Source organism: Panthera leo, chromosome B3, assembly GCF_018350215.1.
Source record: "Panthera leo isolate Ple1 chromosome B3, P.leo_Ple1_pat1.1, whole genome shotgun sequence".
Classification (NCBI taxonomy): domain Eukaryota; kingdom Metazoa; phylum Chordata; class Mammalia; order Carnivora; family Felidae; genus Panthera; species Panthera leo.
Window position 1 is genome coordinate 8,764,274 of NC_056684.1, and position 21,972 is coordinate 8,786,245.

Consider the following 21,972-nt stretch of genomic DNA (forward strand, 5'->3'; position numbering starts at 1 on the left):
TTGGGACAGCAGGACTCCTATTGGCTGCATCCTCTTCAGACAGCAGTAACTGGAAAAGCCCCACTGCATCAGTCTTTGGTAACACCTTTAAGAGACCAAGGCCCCTAAAGCTCAGATTCTTTCATCACCTTCACTGAAGGGATGGACTGTGTTCCATATCAAGTGAGTAGTCACCTCTAGCTCCCTCTGACTTCAAATATCACAATATTCTTTTAATGCAGACTTTTAAAATTCTCTTCATAAACTTAATTTTCTCCCTAAATGTAAACTTACTAATTGTGGCAATTAAACATAAGAATTACTGAGGTCTTTAAATGAGTTACGATTTAGAATCACTGGCTATAGTGCCGAGAACATACATGTTATTTATTAGTAACACTTTTCATATAAATACATGTATATACCAGTTACTTGTTTCATAAAAAGGATTGTGGCTAAAGACAGTTCTGGCTTTCTAGTGACTCCTGAGGGCCTGTGAAATAGTTAGAAGCTTCCTATGGGCTGTAACTCTCATACTGGGATTTTTTTACCCCAATGGCCCCCACTTTGGGGGTAACCCAGGGCAGGCACAGGTCCCCATATAGCAGCATCTTCTCTGGTCCTGGTGACTTTCTGAGGCTGTCATTGGTAATGGCTTTGATAAGCACGCCCTTTTCTCTTTTGAACCCAAACTTTTTTTCTGAGACCTGAGATTCCCTGAATTGTTGTGCTTTCAAGAAAATCTTTAGGAAAGGCATAGCATGTCTGTTTTCAGAAAGGGTACACACCTCTCACTGCCCTAAACCTCTCCATGACCAACTGAATGACATTTCCAGGAGGGCAACTTCTGTGCCTTTTCATATGCTGTTTTTTCCCCACAACATGCTCTCTCCTCAATCTCTGCCTATAAAATAAGGCCATTTCCCCCAAACCCTAGCTAATACCACCCCCTCCGTGAAGGCTTTTTGCATTTCTCTTCCTAGCAGCCAAATGTAACATCTTCCTCTGAACAAGGAGAGCATGCTACCATACGAGCTATTTGCGACTCCGATGGCATCGGCCACACTGTGCAGTTGCCTTGGAAAAGCCCTTCTAGCTCTTCCAGAGGAGGCAAAAAGCACAGAGGTCAGAGCAAAGGTTGAGGGTGGCCCAACCAAGTTGGAATCCCTGATTCCTTACTTTGTTCTTACGTGACCTTTGACAGATGATTCAACCTCTTTGCACCTAGGGTTCCTCTTCTGTGGGAAAAAGATACAAATAATACCTACTCATAAGGTGGTGGTTAAGATGATATAAGACCATGCTGGAGCATGCTCAGTGAAGTGGTAGGTCAGAGCAGTCAGGAGCAGACTCCAGGAGGGAGTCTGATTGGGCTCAGATCCCAGTTCTTTCAACTTACTCTCTGTGTGACTTTGGGACGTTACCTAATTATTCTCTGCTCTAATTCCCATATCCTAAGAGGTAGCAACTACCTTATAGGTTCATACAGACAGTTAATCTAACACATGTGAAGATAAGAGCTCTAACAAGTATGATGAGTTATTATGAGGTCAAGTACTTAAATAACATTACTTGTTATTATTCACAGTCATGTATACTTAGGGGGTGACTCTTAAGTTTCCCTGCCTAGATAACTTAGAAGTAAAGGGTTAGGAAGAAGAGAGAGAGGGAGAGAGAGAGACAGAGACAGAGAGAGACAGACAGAGAGAGACAGACAGAGAGGGAGAGAGAGAGCACAAAAGACAGAGATTTAACATCCTTTCCCCTTCTTTCTGATTGGATTTTGTCAGGAGCTATCTCTCAGATACAAATGTTCTTGCCCATGAAGTTGAACCCAAATCCATTGGTGTTAGTCAGTGCACAGGGTGTGCTGACAAGACTGTGTCCAAATAGACACTGAGCATTACAAAAGCCCTTTCCAGGGTGACGGTAGAGTTATGTGGAACACAGCTAGGTATTCTCAGTCACTTTATTCAGTGCCACCTGCCGTCACAGCCTTCATAGAACTTCAGAGTTTCTACTTCTCACCAGGGTCTTGAATTCATTAACCACTCCTTCCCATCTGCCCTGAAACCAACTGATGGATTTCACACCTAGTCTCCAGTCTTTGTGAAAGTTAAGTAACAAAATGTTGAAAGAATTAGCCTCCCAAAGCAAACAATGTGCTTTTAGGAAATCAGTTCCTGCACTCCTTGAATTTTTTTTTTCTCTTCCCATTTGTTTATGTTATGTTTTAAAAAAAAAAGTGATGTGCATATTTTCAGACTTGAAACCTATTGGCTTTTCATTCTTTTCTATTCATTCTTGGTTTGAGCCACTTTTCTCCTATCTTCTGACTCCATCATACCCCAGCTTGCTTCCAATCTTGAAACTTTGGGGCATTAGCACAAACAAAATCTCCAGTCTTGGTCTGTAAAGATTATTTTCTTTTCTCCTTAGAGACAACAGTAGCCCATTTTGTTTACATTCCCCAACTAATAGCACCACAGTGTTTCTTTGAAAACATTTTCAAAACATTGTTGTGATTTTTTAACTTGAGGAATCACAAAAGACTAGGGTTTGGAAAATCATGTAGACATGAAGCCTATTTGTCTAGCTCAGGTATGTTCCAGTAATTTTATGATTGGAGAATGACTTAGATATAATCCAAGTCAGTCTTCTGATTTTTTTTAATGTTTACTTATTTATTTTGAAAGAGAGAGCAAGTGTGAGTGGGGGGGGGGGGGGCGGGTAGAGAGAGAGGGAGAAGGAGAATCCCAAGCAGGCTCCTTGCTGCCAACACAGAGGCCAACGTATTACTCCATCTCATGAACCATGAGACCATGACCTGAGCCGAAATCAATAGTCAGATGTTTAACTGACTGAGCCACCCGGGTGCCTCGCAGTTGAGGAAACCAAGATGCAAAGAGGGGCCTTGGGAAAGAAAACATCTGTAGTAAGGCATGATTCTCAAGAACGGTGGTTCTGATCCATATGGGGACAACTGGCAATGTCTGGATATATTTTCGTTATCATGACTAGGGAGGTGTTACTGGCATCTGATGGTGGCCAGGGACTTCAAACACTCTACAACACAAGGGACAGCCCCCATAATCAAGAACTACTCAGCCCCAAAATGATAGTAGTACCAAGTGTGAGAAAGTCTGAGCTAGAGAAATCATCCTTGCTTTAGTAATCATTTTAATGCCTCATGCCAGTATATATTTATCATCATTGCATATGAACCTGGTAATCCAAATTAAACTCGTATCCTGAATCCTTAAAGAAGTCTTTGGAGTTCCATTTTCCAGAAGAAAACTTTCCTTGGTAATCTCTTTAATGTTTTGCAACTGAAATTACCAAGGTCTTATCTCTGCACCAATGCTGATCCAGTGAGGAAGTATCTCTACCACGGAGATTTGGGAGAGAGGAAGGTTTTAGTTCTAGGTTATATTACGGGGTTGATTGTGAACAGCTGTACTCAACCCATTCATGGGTAACTGAGGAGTACCTTAAGGAATGTGAGGACACAAACATTGATTTGTTATGATAATTGGCAGTGATTTTCAGTGGTAAATGAGATTTCAAATGAATGATACAATGATGATCCAATTTGGAAGTCAACCTGATGGTTGTTTCAATGGTTTCTTTTAGGATACCATTTCACAAAAGCTAAAAACTAAATTGACAAAAAAAACCATGAATTCCTTTCTATGACAATATATGAAATAAGAAAACTTATATGAAACATTGGCACTAGATCTTCCCATTAACTGATCTGGGGGAAAAATTAGTAAGAAGGAATAATCAAAATCAAGAGATGCCAGAATTTGAGAAATACATTTAAAATAAAAGTAGCCATTCTATTTGTATCTTGTCTTCCTTTGTATGCTGAGTGGTTCTCTCATTTAGTAAGTGTGCTATGTATATGGTTAAACTAATAAGCCCAAGTGGAAATTCAACTTCTCAACATTATGAGAAAGGGGTCAAGGCCAAGTCCAAACTCAGTTGGGGTGAATGATATCTTGCAAGATCAACTTCCATGTTTTCAGAAGCACTTTAACCTAAAATTCCCCTTTGGAACTCTAACGTATTAGTTGAAAATATTGGTGGTGAGTGGGGAAAAATTATACATAAACAACTTCCACCCATAGTTTGCATAAAACAGACAAAAGTTTGGAAGCAACCTAAACGTCTAACAATTTTAAGTAAATTGCAGTGTGATAAATGCAATATTGGGGGAAAACTGTTCAAAGTGTAGAGTCTTCAGAGAAAGATGGAAAACCCTTAAGATGTAAAGTTAACTAAAAATGAATAATATAAAAAAAGGAATAATCTACAAATATAGGTACTGATTGATGACAATTCTAGAAAAGATGTACATATGGCCAAAGTCTAGAAAGCAACATCAAAATGACAAAAACAATGGTAGATATAGGTATACTCCTGGGCCTTACTGTTTTTATTTTTTTCTCTTGATTTTACTGTATTATGGTTAGAAAAATATATATGTTTATAACATATTATGTGTATTATATGTGTATACAAATGGCCAAGTTTGTATAGTAAAGTTTGACCCAGAACCCCTTTCTTCAGTCAAGACAGCATTAGGAAGTTGATAGCAATAAGGACATCTATAATAAGCATTTTGGAGTGCACAAATGAAATAAGCTTGAGAATTTAAATTAGTCTGCAAGCTAGATAAGGTCAGTTGTGTTGAAGTAATGAGTGTGTGTTAGAAAGTCCCTCATAAGGGTAACGTAGCAACTTCACATTCTCCTCCATTAATGTTCTGATTACAGAATCAAGAATTTCACAGAGGGAACTGGCCATAGAGTGTATCTACTAAGCCAAACTCTAAGTGTTTCATGTCTTCAGTAACACCCAAAGAAGTGGTGAGTTTCCCTGTGTTTCACTTCCTGATGCATATGATCACCCTTTCTCTCTCACACATGCCCACAAGATGATTTCCCTTACATTTCTTATCTTGAATCCAGTCCTGAAATCTGGAAGTCACCTGAGTTTTTCCCCACTTCTCCATCCCCCACCACATCATTCAGCTCTTTACCAGACCCAGTGAGTTCCAACCTTCTGAATCCCTCTTGAAGGTGTTTGTCTCTCTCATTTGCTTCCAAATGCCTCTGCCCTCCTTCCAAACATGGCCTCCCTGTCTCTAGTCCTTTTCAGCACACAACTGTTAAAAAACAGATAAGACCCCATCACATCTCTCCTTTAATCATATGGATGGACACCTAGTATCTTTGAAAATAAACTTCATCCTCCTTAGGATGGCTCAAAAGGCACTTTTTACCCGACCATTGCATACTTTTAGCACAGTTCTCGAAAATCGAGTCCTGTTGCTGATGGAACACATTTTTTTTTCAGTGCAATTACACAGAGTTGGAGAAGACAGAATATCAGCTTTCTCATTCTAAGCAATTATGATAATTTTAATGTAGTCCAACATCACATTCACATTTGTAACGTACTTCACATTTTAATCATATTACATTACCAGTAAGTAAAACCTCTAAATATTTTTTTATAAACCGTCTTCTACTTGAGCGATGTTTTGTTTTAACCAAAAGTAGGAATTCCCAATTACCCATATGAAGTCTTTCTTTTGATACTTTCCAGGATTCCATTTTGCTAATATCGTTTTAGACACAAATTTGGCCATGTAACACAATAGCTGCTTGCCCGAGCTCTGTGACGCCCGAAATTTTCATCAACGTGAGGCAACCTGCTATAACATAGGATTTTGTGTGTTCCGATTCTAATTAGAATGGTTTAAATTCAAATCCCACTGCTGACAAGTTGTCAAGCATTAAGGAATAACATTTAAGGGGTGGCACCTGGCTGGCTCAGTCAGTGAAACACTAGACTCTTGATCTCAGGGTTGGGAGTTTGAGCCCCGTGTTGGGTGTACAGATTATTTAAAAATAAAAAAAGTCAAAAAAAAAAGAAAGAAAGGTCCCTTAAATTTTCTCCATTTCAGCTTTCACATCAGTAGACTGAGTGTAACAATATATAAGCGATGATGACAATGAAGATGAGGATTAGCTGGTATTTGGTGTGAGATGCTCTCCCCAATGCTTTGCATACAAGCATATGCTGAGGGAGGTAAACTCATTATCCCCATTTTTCTGACGACTACACTGTTAAAAAGACTAAATAATTTTCCCTAAATATTGGCCATAAACGATGGAGCTAGTGGACAGAAGTGCTAAAGACCAGGTGAGTGCAATTATCTTGTGCCTTCTGTCTGAGACATCCATTGTTCAAAGAGACAACTGTGTATTTCACTGACCCTTGAGTGATGGGAGTTAAGGTCACCACGAACAGACAATGGCATCTTTGTTCACCATGAACAGGCAATGGCATCTTTGTACATGTATCTTCGTGTACTTCTGGACTTACATTTCTAGAAGTGGGAATTTTAAGATGAAGGGTTATGAATATTTTAGTTGCATACTGTCAATTTGTTGCTCTAACTTCCTGTTTTAAAAAATAAAAAAGACTTTTTTTGGTAATTGTATAGGACATATCTTAGGCACCTCCTCAGATTCCTTGGTGATGCCAACTCCTGGACCCCCAGGGGTGAGCCTTGCCTTGGGTGCCACCAATTCTGCTGGGCTCCTCACATTTCCACATACTGGGGTTGACCAGTTGGCATCCTTGGGAGGACTTCCTTCATTGCTGCTATTCTAGAACCAGGTCCACCAGCCTTCCATCCTGAGTTTCTGGCCCCATCTACCATTTCTGGACTTAGATGAATAGCTACAAAAAGGTCCCAATGGTGCCACCTGGACATATGGATTCACTTCTCTGGAGACACATTTTGACTAATGGGAACCAGGAAGGGGGGCATGCATAGCTGGCAGATAAGTCCTTCTTCCATCTCAACACCTCATCCTGGAAATGGCTCTGCACATAGCCTTATCCAGACACATGTCACATAGCTGAGCAAGCCCACCCAACTGCTTTGACCAGCCCAATAATCAGCCACACTTCTCACTGTTTTCTGTGCCACCCCAGGCTCACTTTTTTTTTAATCTTTCACTTCCATTTCCCCTCACACTTGATCTGTGGTGGTTTTCTGGCTCACCTGAGATAATAGTTTATGAAAGTGTTTCATGAGTTATAAACCACTAGGCAAAGGGTATTTTCCTACTATGATTTTTGTTGTCTTCAGGAATACTTGGGGGGTAGAGCCAGACATTCAATTCATAAAATAATCAAGATTACCATTATTTAACTTTCATTACTCAGAACCAGTTGAAGGAGGATTTGGAAACATTTCTGATCTTTCAATTCTGTGTCTGCCTTCAGGGAGGTGTGGTTCACTATAAGCTCCATAGAAACACCTGCAGTAGGTTCCTGTGTGTTCCTAGGGAGGGAATGCAGGAAGAAGGGATAGGAGAACACACTTGCATGCTCCAGTGTACTCAAATTCAGCATAATATGCATCCCCAATGTGGAATTACAGGGTGCAATTTAAAAATATGAAATGAAGGGCACCTGGGTGGCACAGTCAGCTAAGCATTTGACTCTTGATTTCAGCTCAGGTCATGATCTCATAGTTCATGAGTCCAAGGCTCATCATCAGGCTCTGTGCTGACAGTGTGGAGCCTGCTTGGGATTCTCTGTCTCCCTCCCTCTTTACCCATGCCCTGCCCCCCAACCTGCGTTTCTATCTCTCTCTCAAAATAAATAAATTAACTTAAAAAAAAAACTTTAAGGAAAAAATAAGAACTATGAAATGAGCCAGAAGTAGCATGAAAGCAAATGAGGATGAAAGAAAAAAGAACTCCCTGACCTTAGCCGACTTTCAAACAAGTGTCTTTTCCTTTGTCAGGTGAATTACCTTTTCCAATTTCACACAAAAAAAGTAATTTGTGGATAATTCATATTCAACTCAACCAACAGTTAGCAAAGCCCTAAATTATCTCCTTCTGTGTTCTATTATAACACCCAGTTGTTTTCATACTACTCTCTGCTGTTATTGCTGACTTAATTAACTGCCTTTCTGGCTGGACTATAAACCCTGAGAGAGTAGGAAGCTGTCAATTCCACTCTGTCATATTCTTGGCACCTAACATATTGTCTGGATTTTTTTTAATGTTTACTGAATGATGAATGAAAGAATGAATGAATGAAGATGAATTGACCATGTGCCTGGTCTTTGCTAAGTGTTTTTAGATTTCTGTAAACATCCCCAGTCACAAACTTCAGCGTGAAACAGAGTAGATGCCTAACAAATATATGTTAACTAATCAATGAAGAAAGGAGGTATAAATGTATATAAAAATATCTAATGCCTACCTCCTAATACCATGGTTCAAAATATTCTAAAATGTTCTTTTCTCATTTACATTCAGGGAATACAGGCTTATAAAGATAATTACTGCTTAGTTTTTAAAAAGAGAAATCTTGGAGGCCACTCCTTTGGAGGGAACACCTGGTAGAGAATTTAAAAATTGGCTGGAGGAAAGGATCACCTTTCACAGTCATGGTCTGGGGTCCACTCTAGTTCACAGAGAATATATCCTGCGGATTACTCTCAAGAGTGGGACACTGCTTTCTCAGCTCCTGCGTTAGAAGAAGCTACTCCAAGGAACTCGGTCACGTAGAAAAAACCAAAGAAATGTATCTCAGGTTTGGTCTGTCCTTTTCCCCTATGATACAAGCTACATAAAACCCCGGATTAAATTAATCCTTCCTTTGGTTTTATATCCTTTCCTTTAGGGTATTTGGTTGATTGCACTTACATTGATCACATGGGGAGAGTGAGATTTACAGAGATAAACCATCTTTTCTTCTTCTTGGTCCTTTGAAGCCACATATTTTTAAAGGATCAGAGGTCACTTGAGGCTCACTGGATGATCCCAAGGGCCAGATTCTATCCTTACTTTTGAAACAATGAACCATTTTCTACAATGGGCATTTAAAATTCACAGCTCCCAAGGCATTAGTAATCCCAGGAAAGACCCCTGCTGGCAACCTTATTAGCATCTCTGCCTCTTGATTTTTATTTAATTCCTTTTAATATTCTATCATAATGCTGACATACATTATGGAATTGAGGGCTAGAGGATGAGGACAATATTTCACTACATCATTAAGCCCACAGTGAGTTAATAAATGGCTCAGACTGTGTTTTGAGATCATACACAATGAGGCTTAAAAAAAAAAAAAAGAACACCAAGGGAACACTTGTTGAATCACAGTTAATAAGAACAAAAAGGGCATAGACGTGAATGGTTCAAATAGTGGCTAATACTAAAATGATAGATTAGAGCTGTGTTTCACATTTGTATTTACAAAGGAATGAAGTGGCATTCTGATGGCCAAACGGACTTTTGGAAAGTTGTCCTTCTCTTTTCAAAGCCCTAGAGTGGAGAAGGTGAGAGCATATGGGGGGGGGGGGGGGGGGGTGGTGGCTAAGGGGACAAGAAGAGACTCATCTAGCATTAAAATGTTGGCACAGATCACAGTATGTCTCATATTGAGGGCCACCTTCAATTTTTAAATCCCATTCATAAACAGCAGCTCATTCCAGTTCACAAAAATTTGGGGAACAATGTCCTTGCCCCAGTAGAAAAGGGAGAACTCCCCAATTTCCCTTTGGTGAGCCGTAATCCTTTCTCACCTCCCTGCTGACCAAGGCTGCTCTGAATCAGTGCTTCTCAGACTTTCCTAGGGACACGGGTCACCTGAGGATCTTGTTAAAACGTATATCCTGCTGCAGTCAGTGGGGCCTGAGACTCTCTTTGTTTCTAACAAACCCTCAGTCTGAACGACAACCTGTGAGAAGCATCATCCTGAAAAGATTAGTGTCCTAATCTTTTAGTCATCACACAAGATTTAGATGGAAGTAACTCCAATCTACACTTAATGAGATACATCATGGTTCTTGTGCTAAGTGATAAGCAGGCAGAAGGAGTCAGCGAGTGACAGACTCCTGGATGATTTTCACAAAGTAAAGTCAAACGCTTCTAGAGCTGACCTAAGAGCAGAGACCAAGGGGCGCCTGGGTGACTGAGACAGTTAAGTGTCTGACTTCAGCTCAGGGCATGATCTCACAGTTCATGAGTTCAAGCTCTGCATGCCCTGCATTGGGCTCTCTGCTGTCAGCACAGAGCCTGCTTTGGATCCTCTGCCCCACCCCCTTTCCCTGCTTGCCCTCTCTCTCTCAAAAATAAATAAACATTAAACTTTTTTTTTTTTTAAGAGAGCAGAAACCAAGAAGCTGTAAAGGGCTTCTAGACATCTTGGATTCAGTAAACTAAGTCATGAGCTCTTAATTATTTGGGGGTCATCCACTCTTTTAACAATGTCTTAAAAACTATAGATTTTCTCCCCAGAAAAATGTATACATAGACAAAAAAACACTTTTGTATGTAATTATATTTGTTCCTATACTCTTTTGTTCTATAGCCAATTTAAGAAATTTTGACCTGGGGCATCCCCAGGAGCTAGAAAAACAAACAGAAACATTTTAAACTCTCATTGGGATATGGACAGTTTTTCCATACAACTCTTGTGAGAGAACTAGGCCAATCACCTAAAAGCACAAATGAAACACACACACAAACACACACACACACACACACACACACACACACACACACACAAGGGTAGGGAAGGCAGAGAATTTAAGACTTTATGACAAAAGCCATGGAAGATCACCTATAGCCCAAAGGAGACCAGAAGCGAGCAAACAAAAACAGAAACTGCAAAAACTAGTAACCTGCCCCATTTCTCAGTCACTGGCCTCTGGGTCACCAGAATTTGAATCTTCAGGGGCACTTAATAAAATGCAGATCTCTGGGCCATACCCCAGGTCACATGGATATGTGGTGCAAACATCTGCATCATATAAGATCCCTAGATAATTCCTATGCTCATTAAAGTTTGAGAAATCCTATTCCTCAGATTACATTAGTGAAATTAACAGGATCCACCCCCCCTGCCCAATTCAGAGCTTAAAAAGAGTGATATTCTAATTTGAGGCTGCCCATACGATAAGGAAATGGGTTCCAAGAGAATAGTGATCCAAAATATATTCCTGAGTTGTGCTCATAATTGGAATAGACTTTTAAATTCAAGTATGTTTCCTGTCCCGACCTCTACTCCTTGCTGTTTCTTTCCCTTCCCCTAGACTCAGGCTCACAAATTCCCCTTCTCTTTTCTAGGACCTTGCATGCAAATTGGCTATAATATGGGCTAGATTGTGTAGGAAGTTTGATAGAATAAAAGGCAGAGGAAATGTCAAGGTAATACACACAGAAGTTTCTTTGATGTAACTAAATCTATAAATATTGCTATATGGATATCGGTCTTTATAAAACCCAAAATCTATGGCTATTTTGACGTTTCTTTCTAGGCTTTGACCATGTGTACATCTTTTCTAGAATTGTAATCAATCAGTACCCATATTTGTGGCAACCCTGGCTGCCTATTAAAGTTAGTAAAAATCACAGAGACCTGATGTCTAACCTCAATGGTTGTACTTAAGAAAGTATGAATAAGACAATTATAATTATGGCTGAGGGTTGGAGTCTAAGTATCAGTACTTAAGATGAAAAAGAAAACCACCATTAAAAATTCTTACATACAATCAATAAGAATACAAACAATAAAAGGTATTGAGTGTTTAGTATGAAAATAGTGATACACATTTTACAGGCAGTAGCTCATTCAGTCTTTACAACATTCCTATAACTAGGAACTGTGAAGAACATCACCGTTACAACCAAAAGTCATAGAAAACAGGTCACTGTCTCGAGGTCATGGCTGCTAAATGCAGAGCTCTCCTTGGAACTCTGGTACAAGTGCCCACACTACACAATAAACTACACCTCCCACATGAAGCTGTCATTCAAAACTGCTGGTATGGACATCCGTACAACTGTGTACATATGTGCGATACACACACATGCGTGGCAGAGAGAGAATATATGTGTAGACCCTGGTAGAGAGGTGATTCTGTGGCTTAGGACACTTGGGGGGAAAAGAGATGTCCTCAAATAAAGACTCAATGAGTTGTTGAGAGCAATCATTCCCTAATGGGAAAAATGCAAAAAGGAGAGGAGCCTTCAGGAAGTGAAGTGAGTATGGAAAGCAACATAGGAGGTTGACTAATACAAACTTAAGCTGATGTTTTACTAAAGACGAGCTGTGCTCTTCCCATTTTCCCTGCCTGATAGACAGCTACCAATACCTAGGTATTGTATTCCTCCAATTCCTCTTTGTTTACTCTGGAAAGACAAAAAAACAAAACAGCTCAGGATAAGATGGGGGGATGCGAAGGGTAGAACAGATCTCCTGACATTAGCTAATTGGTGCTAAAAGCAAAATACTTTCTCCCTAGAAAATTGGATCTACTCAGAAGGTGCCATAGAAGGTTTTTGGGGGTTTCAGAATTAAGCGAGAGCGCCCTGATCTAGATGATCCAGAAGCTCCTTAGATACCCAGTGAAGGCAACCCTTTTCAAGCATGATTTTGGCAGAGACCATGTCCGATTTTCAGTTCTAATTACATTTTCCTATTATACATGAGAAACTTGTTGCTGCAGATCTATTTGGTGACAGCCAAAAGCAGAAGCTAGTTCTCCTGTTTCCAAAGCCCAGGGATACTTTGACCGATGACGTCCTATGAAGCAAAAGGCATGAGGGTAAAAGCAAAGATTCCAGTGCCAGACCTGTCTGCGTTCAAACCCTGATTCTAAAACATACTAGCTATGTGTGTGACATTGACCAAGTTACTTAGCCTCTCTAAGTGTCTCCATTTGGATAACAAGGACGATGATGGTAATGATAATAAAACCAACTTTGCAGTATTTTGTCACATGGTAGCAAAGATGGAGTAATTTAATATATGAAAAAGGCTTGACAAAGAGTAAGTACCATTAATGTGTTTATTACCATTATCACTGCTTTACGGTACTATATATTATAATCCTCAAGCAGTGCTAATCAGCATTCATCATATACGGAACGTCCTTCAAATTTGGATTCCAAGATGTTCCAAGAAAATCTGAAACTTCTTATTTTCTTGTTCAGGAGGTACAGTGAAAACAAGACTGACTAGAATTTGTTTGAAGCTTCACAGCATAGAAATAAGAAGACAGAAATAAAAACTTCTTTCTGGTTCTTGGATCTGTATATTCTGTACCTCCTTGCCTGACCCAGTGTACCAGGTTGAATGGCATCCCCCCCCAAATTCATTTCCTTCTCAGAACCTCAGAATGTGACCGGATTTGGAACTAGGGTTGTTGCAGGTGTAATTAGTTAAGATGAGGTCATACTAGAGTATGCTGGACCCTACATCCAATATGACTAGTGTCCTTAAAAGAAGAAACCAATAATGTATAAGTTGTTGAATCACTATATTGTACACCTGATACTAATATAACATTGTGTGTCAACTATACTTCAATAAGAAATAAAAAAAATAATAAGTAATTTAAGTGAGGGAAAGATAACACAGAGACAGAGGCATACAAGCAGAGAAGGCCAGACAAAGATAAAGGTAGAGAGTGGAGTGATATGTCTACGAGCCAGCAAAAAACGGAAGCTACAAGAAAGGCATGGGACAGAGTCTCCTCTGGAGCTTTAGAGAGAACATAGTATCGTCGGCACCTTGATTTCAGGCTTCTAGTCTCCAACGCTGTGCAAGAATAAATTTATGGTTTTAAGCCACCAAATGTATGGAGATTCGGGATGGCAGCCACAGGAAACTAATACACCCAGCATCCCTTCTGGACCACAATGGAGGTAGAGCAGCAGTGCAAGAGTCCCTGCACTGAGCTGCGGTCTCCCAATCCGTGTGGGGTTACGTCCTGAAACAGCTAACGATGCAGAGTGTGAACTGGAGGACACTGGGAGCCCTGCAAGCCAAGTGAGATGACTTAATTTTTCATATGAAGTTCATCCCTCTCAAGCCATCTTCAACAGCCAAGCACTTAGTTGCAATGTTTTTGTTTCGTGATCTCAGGGTTTTTGTTTGTTTGTTTGTTTGTTTGTTTGTTTGAAATACAGTAGTAAGTTGTTTTGCAGAAGGACTTTTGGGGAGCACTCACCAGCACAACACCTGTGAGTGGCGAAAAAAGCAGAAGTGGTCAGAGTGGGAAGCTGAATCACAGTGCAATTGTGACAGAGGCCCCGGCCAATCCTACAGAGAGTTCTGGAGCTGAAATGGCCCTTTGGAGTGTTCCCAACTGGGGCTACGAGGCCAGGCCTTTGTACCCACACTCAGAACAGCTATTGGATGCAGGCTGCTCACACTAAGAAGCCAAAGCTTTGATCAAGGCTACTTCTATCAGCTGCAGACAATTTCTGGTGATGAACACAGCTGTGAGCAGCCAGGAAAATGAGGACCTTGGTCCGAAAGGGGATCTGGCAGGTGCATTGCAGCATCCCCCCTGTATACTGGTGGAAGTCCTTCCATTGAATCATCATTTTTTATTAGAATGTGGCCATGTGAGAGTGCACCTGGATTAGAATCTCCTTACTCTGAGAAAGAATCCATTAGGTGCTCTCAAATCATGTGTATAGTGACAGATTCGAGAGGACTCAACATTGCATTCTTACACATTTCTCTCTCTCACCCACACATTTTCCATTACTATCCATTTCAATGACTCTAAAAATCTCCATTTCTGGGGCGCCTGGGTGGCTCCATTGGTTAAGCATCCAACTCTTGATTTTGGCTCAGGTCATGGTCTCACAGTTCTTGGGATCAAGGCCTGCATTGGGCTTTGTGTTGACAGCATGGAGCCTGCTTGGAATTCTCTTTGTTCATCTCACTCTTTCTCTCTCTCTCTCAATTAATGAACTTTAAAAAATTAAAAAATTAAAATCTTCATTTGAAAGTGGCTTCTAGTCACACGTGACCATGGCAATTCCTTCTCTTTTTCTAGTGATCTATGGACAGAGAGGATAATCATCTGACTCTACATGGAAATCGCCATCCATTTGTTCACTTATTTTTCCATTCATTTGCCAATCATCACACATATTCAACATGTACTCTATGCTAAACAAAGGATTGAGTATTACACAAATGAATTAGGTTGTACAAGGCCTTACCTGGCATGATAAGGAGCTGGACTTGCTCTGAACACAATGAAGGATTATGGGCAACACTGTGACTTGAATAGGTTTGGGTTACTGGAAAATCTTTCTGTTGGTGGCATAGCAAATGGATTGCTGTAGTGTGAAGTGAGGGGATTTAAATATCAGTTGAGTTACTCTTCAGACCTCAGGTGCTCACTCTGTCCTTCCTCTGACAAAGACCCGTTTTGCCCACAAGTCAGCAGCATTGCCAAAGGGCACGTGGACAGCCTGCTTGGGTGGCAGTGCTCACACTGTCCTAAGTTACAAGCAGCCAATGGGGCCCAGGCACATGTCTTTGAATGTGCAAACACACCATGTATGTGACCCCAGGCTGCAAATGCTAGGTGTGAAATACACAGCTATCCACACAGACTGGACACCTCTAAAACATGAGCCCCGAGAGTATGCCTGATTCCATTTTGGCTTTTCCCCTCCATAGCCTCAATAGTTTTGGACCAGTCCCTAATAGATAAAGTAAATCACTCAGTCGGTGAGACTCAGAGATTATAGATCTAAATGTATAACCTAGCAGTAGAGACTATATTCCAAAGACACAAAAGCAAGAGAATTCTTTTTTTTTTTTAATTAACCAACTATATATTGGAAAATAGAAGAGAAAATATCATATTAGTAATAATTATTTGAAGGTAATAGCTTATGTTCTTTAATGCCGTTCCAACATAAATGTCATTGTAAGAAATGATATTTCATTTCCATACTAACAAATCAGGTACTTAGTGTGCTGGGGGAGAAATGATTGGAACTACTTTAAAGCTGCATTAACCAGAGAAACTGCAAAAATATTGATATTCTTATGAAGGAAGGAAGGAATGCCCCTCATGGGTATATTTAAGTACCCTCCATCTTTTGGATAAATGGTAATGCTAAACAAAAAATGGAAAGATGACCTTAAAATAATAACCTCAGGACTCAACTGGGACTGAGCTTCTCAATGTACAAAAATCATTTGCAATATGTTCAGGATGGAAATTTCTACACTGCTTTATAGCTCATAGACTGCATTATATACCTCAAACAAAAATCACCAAAACTCCCAATTCTGAGCTGGCTTCCTTCCCTTGGGTGTTCCCCCTACCCCTTTGTAAAATTATTCATCATCCTCTTACTCACTGTCTGCAATTTTGCTCAGTTATTCAACAGCATTTGTAAGGACAGAAAAACAAAGGGAAGGAGAAAACCAATCCATTCGGAGAGGTGTTTCATATAGAGGATGGGATTGTTAAAGCAAAACCAGGTCTGGCACCATTAGGGCTTCCTCTAGCCAATTCCTTCTCCATCCTTTCTTACAAAGATCTCATGCAAAGGTCACATGGGCAGTTTCACAGAGGAAATGCTGAGCTGGTATGTGAAAGCCACCCCATTGGGCAAGCCTCTGTCATTCCGTGTCATTTGTAACAGCCCATGTGTTTGTTACACGGAAGATGGAGTGTTGGTAGGGGCCTGAATGTCTGAGTCATCTAGTTCTCAAACAGCAACTCCAGAGGTTTGAGTTTCTAGTTGATTTATCATGAATGGCACTGATACTTATCTGACTGGAAGCTGTTAGCCTGAATTGCTACGTGGAGAAACAAAGTCAATGAAAGTCACCACTCCAATAGATCTGTGAAGGATGCATGGAGTCCTCCTTTAAATAAGTGTCTCGCCCCTATCCATCAAAGGGCACACAACTAGAAGGATACAAGTCTATATCCTTAAGTCCTTAGAGTCAATAATACTCCAGGCTTATTTTTCCCAATCATACAGGTTTTGAATGCCAAAGGACTGAACATATTCCTGATGATACAACCTTCAAATGCACTCCTATCTACATTCTCTTTTGGCTTTTACAAAAACTCTTGTGCAGTAGGGAGGAAAGGAATCCTTATGAATATTAACACTCGATATATGAAACATACACAGGTTCATAGAGGTATGTAGCTTGCAACACTGCTGATAAGTGGAAAAGTGAGGTCTTGTGATGCCTAATCCCATGCCCCTCCAATGATCTCACTCTTCTTATTCTACATCGACATTAATTTGGGTAAACTGGATTAATTCAATCTAATAATTTATTAATTCAATAACTGAACAATTTATTTTGAGCAACTGTTTGGACTGATTGGCTATTTAACAGAATTAATAGGTTAGAACGGGTGGTTCAGTAGCCCTGTGTCAAAAAAGAAAAAAGTCTTTGGCCAGGTGAGAAGTTAGTTAATATTCATCACCTGTCACTCCCTGTCTTCCCTGAGAGCTACCAGATTTCCACAAGCACAGGACCATGCAGGTGCCAAGTGCTTCCTGGCTGTTCCAGGATAATATCAAAGCTAATGTAATGAGCTTTAATGTTGGTAAGGTCCAGGTATCCTTGGGATTGAATAGAAGACTGTCAGCTTGTCTAACAAATTTAAAAGAATCTACTACCATGGCATTGTCACAATGTCCCTTATTTATGCTCCTCTAGTGGGGACAGGGAAGAGCAGCTAAAGCAGGCTGACTTAGTAGCTATCCAGCTGCTCATGCAGTTAACAGAGCTGTAGAAAAAAAAAATGTGATTTATACGAGCCTTTCCCTTGACACTGGAGCATGAGTCCCAGATCCACTCATGTTGGGGAGATACATGTCATGAACACACTTCTGTGTGCTCTGGTGATAGCAGGGCAACAGAGAGCTGCTGATTTAGATAATCACATAAGATAGAGGCACGCAATACACGGATGTAAAGGGCTATATCTATGCACCAACCTACACCCTTTATGATGCAAGGGGAACCAGTCGAGTTGTGCAAAAGGTAACAAGAGATCCCCATGCATATAACAGCGCCAGGCCGAGGTTCCATAAAAGCTGGGGGTGCATGTCTGAGGGAGGCTCCCTGCCACTTGCTGGCCAGGGCACATGATTGAGAAACCAAACCAACGGGCACGTACAAATTGCTTCCAGGATAAACACAGATTGTGCTGCCAGTGAATGCAATCATTGATTAGTTCTGCAAGATCAGGTAGCGAGGCCAGACTACCTGGAGACTTCTTGCACGTTCAGGAGAGAAAGAAGAACTGAGAGGTCTTTAACAGTGCCCCCATTACAGTACATAGCTGCTGGACAGAAAGTATGCATATGCCAGAGCCTCACATACCTGATAGGGCCCCTGGTTGCAGCCACAGAAGCTGCTCTCCATTGTGTAGCTTCTGGACACCCCCATCTCTCTCCACACCACCACCCGGGCTGTGGAGGCTCGGGATTTCTCCACAAGGAAACTGCAGCTGCTCATCGTGAATGCTGGAGCTAGCTTATCAAGGATTTTGGGAAGAGTCTACAACAAAAAAAAATAAAATCATGATGAATTAGGGATATGCATCATAAAAAATAATGTCCCAACATTTATTAAGCATATCAATATATCAAACACTTAATATATGCTCCTGCAAACTTCTATCAACCTTAAGGAATGGATATCAAGGGTTTGTTGTTTTGTGCTCTCAAATGAGGAATCTGAGACTTAGAAAAGTAAGAAAGAAATAGCATAAGTCCAACTACAAAGTGGTTGGAATGGGATCCAAATGTCAATCCGGCCTACTCGAAAGACCATGATCTCCCAGTTCCATGTCTCTCCATCACTGTGGACCGATGTTGTACATGTATACATTCAGCCTCACACATCACTGTGTTGAGCTCCATGGAAAGACACAGATTTCATACGGACTGAAATTTAGAGAGTGACTCCACCCAGTCTCATGGTTTTCTAGCTCCAAGAGTCAAACTAAGGACTTCTGACTTATCCCAGATATTCAAATCATTGATGATCGCTGAAGGTCACATATAAAGTTTCCTAAAATAGTACGACTGCCAAAATGAACTTGCTAGTCCCATCTTGTAAATCTCATAAATCTGAGGCTGGACCAGTTATAAAACTAAATCCATCCTCTCTGAGTTCTTATACACCACTGTTTCCTAGGGTGGAAAAGCTTTAGGTGAGACAACTTAATCTATGGTTAGAAAGCATCTGTATGTAGATCCTTGCCACTCTCTGATTGACAGAAAGGGGGCTTCTAGTCACCAGACCTCCCCGCTTCGAGGACGATGACTCAAGAATTCATAGCACACCAGGTCCTTGGGTTAGCAGAAATCCTGAGCCTAGATAGTCCCAAACTTTTGTGCCATTAACAAGAAGGTTTCTTTACTTCACTGCTGACAGAATACTAGCACATAGTACAAAATTATGCATATTAGATAACAAACAGTGAAACTTCAGGCTTTGGACAAATTGCAAGGAGAAGGAAGTGTTCTTTCCTCAGAATGAGAATACAAATTAAAAGTACTTTTAAAGAAATGCAATTTTTTTTTAATTTCTAGAACACTGAGCAAATCTCTTAATAACCTGGGTTCTTACTGTCCCCATGCTTAACATAACTTAATCACATTAATATAAAGATTAATACAAGTATTAATTATATTATAAATTACCTATGATATATGTATATGTTAACATAATTATTCATATAATTTAGTATGATCGTTAAGTTCCCAACATAGCCTGCAGACCTACAGCATCATTTGGACAAGGGAAATGAGCTGTTATGTCCTCACTTGAGTTTCTATAATTGTCCCCTAATTGATTTCATCTACCCACTTTTGTCCCTCTCTCCCAGTGATTCCTTCACCCCATTTTTCTCCTTCAAAGTGTCATCGTAATCACCGTAAAATTAATTTTCATGTAATTAGCTGTTTATTTTCTATCTCCTCTGCAGCTCAGAAGTTCCATAAGGGCAGGTCTGTGTCTTGTTCACAGGAAAATCTCTGCACACCAAGCTGGGTGGCTCATAGGGGGCACTCCATAATTATTTGCTGAAATAAATAGAATCTGCTAGTCCAGACCCTTAGGGGACTGCTTAAATATATCTCACACACACACATGCGTGCACGCACACACACACACACACACACTATATATATATATATACACACACACACACACACACACACTATATTTATACATACATACACTATATATATATATTATTTATATGCTATGTAAACTATTTTGTTTTATGTATTACATAAAATATTTATGACATATACATAGCAACTAAAATGACTGAAAATGGTCTCAATTTATCAATATTTTACCTTGCTATAAAAAGGTTAATTGGACATTATTTAAATGATCTCTTTTTTCTTACTTAAGTGAACCTGGTTTTCTTAGCTCATATAGCCCATACCCAAATGACCACATGTTCCACTTAATGGCATGTATCTCAGAAAGCTTTACAAGCTATGCTCCCTTTGTTGGAGCCTGGAGAATAAGGGGTTTACAAGATGCAGTTGGAGCATGTCTGTTACATATCCACAGCAAGAGTTTAGCCATTAAATAATGGACTCCAAAACTACTACAGCATTGGTAATAAAGTCCTGAATCCATTTCCCTTTTGATCTCACACAAATAGATCTATGTCAGAGAAATGAAGATAATTATAGCGTTAGTATTTGGAGATTGTCTTGTTTTGTTTTGTAAATGAATTAAAATATAGATAAACACTGCATGTGAATGGAGCCAGTGGACCCTTATTGTGATGCTCCAAGGGATCTCCCAGCTCCAATGGAAAAAGACTTGGGACCTTCAACTCTTTTTCTCCCACTTGCTCTGTGCCCTTAAACTTAATCTCGGTTTCCAAAAGTTGAAAATTATAATAGTTTGTTTTGGTTTGGCTCCCTCCCTCTCTAACTTTTTTTTCTTTATTTTTTCCTTTTTTTCCCCTTTTTCTCCCTTCCCCTTCCCCATGGTCTTCTGTTAAGTTTCTCAGGATCCACCTAAGAGTGAAAACATATGGTATCTGTCTTTCTCTGTATGACTTATTTCACTTAGCATACATAACACTAGAGACTCTTAAAAACTGAGAACAATCTGAGGGTTGATGGGGGCAGGAGGGAGAGGAGGGGGGTGATGGGTATTGAGGAAGGCACCTGTTGGGATGAGCACTGGGTGTTGTATGGAAACCAATTTGACAAAAAATTTCATATTTAAAAAAAAAAGAAAATTATAATAGCTGCCTTTTCACTCAACACTTGCTATGTATTTTACATGCATTAGTTCAATTAATCATCATGAGTCTTTGACATAAATTCTGTTATTATCTCATAACATAGAGGCTGGATGAGTAACTTTTCAATGGTCACACAGCTAGTAAGGACAAATCCAGAATGTCAACTCAGATATCCTAATTCAGATCACATGAGCTTAGTGTAACCACTGTAGGACAGAACTTCTTCAGTAGGTATTATAATTCCATAGGCACGTAAAGAAATACAAGGAACGAATGACATAATATACATACACAGCATGGTCCAGGAGCTGGCATTTAGCATGGTCTCAACACAAACCTAGCAGGGACTTAAAGACTAGACAAGAAACAGCCCCGAGAATGAGTATTCTGCATCCCCGTAGACACTGAATCCCATTTGTCTTAGAGCAGCTGGGTCTAGAGCACCTCAGCTGATGGGGGAAGAGGTGGTCCTGAATCATTAATTCTGGTTTGGGGGAACATTGTAAAAGCTTGAGCTGCATTTCAATTCATCTGCTTTCTGCTGACTCTTCCAAGTCCTGCCTGGTTTCCCAAATTCACAGAAGATAGAACTTTCAAAGATATGCTGACTATGAACCCACTAGACAGTTCCTAGCTCCCAGCTCATTTCCAGGGAGAAGTCCTCTGTGGGGTGCCGGTTCCCCATGATCACCTCTACGGAACTCAGACGTCTTCTCTTTTCTCTGACTTAAGCATGTGGCAAGGGCATAGCTGGGACAAGGAGTCAAAAGTATGAATTCTGGATTCACTCTACACGATTTGACATGGAGAAGGTCATTTAAGTCCGCTAACCCTCATTTTTGTCATCACAGAAGGGG

General features: G+C 40.2%; 1 protein-coding gene across 3 annotated transcripts in view; it reads right to left on the reverse strand.

Moving 5' to 3' along the window:
• AGBL1 (AGBL carboxypeptidase 1) overlaps positions 1-21,972 on the reverse strand; it is a 774,608-nt gene that overhangs the window by 384,516 nt on the left and 368,120 nt on the right. For all 3 annotated transcript variants that reach the window (XM_042941057.1, XM_042941055.1, XM_042941056.1), the window contains one exon: positions 18,211-18,387. In XM_042941057.1, coding sequence (XP_042796991.1) covers positions 18,211-18,387 — 177 coding nt within the window. The remainder of the gene's footprint in view (positions 1-18,210; positions 18,388-21,972) is intronic.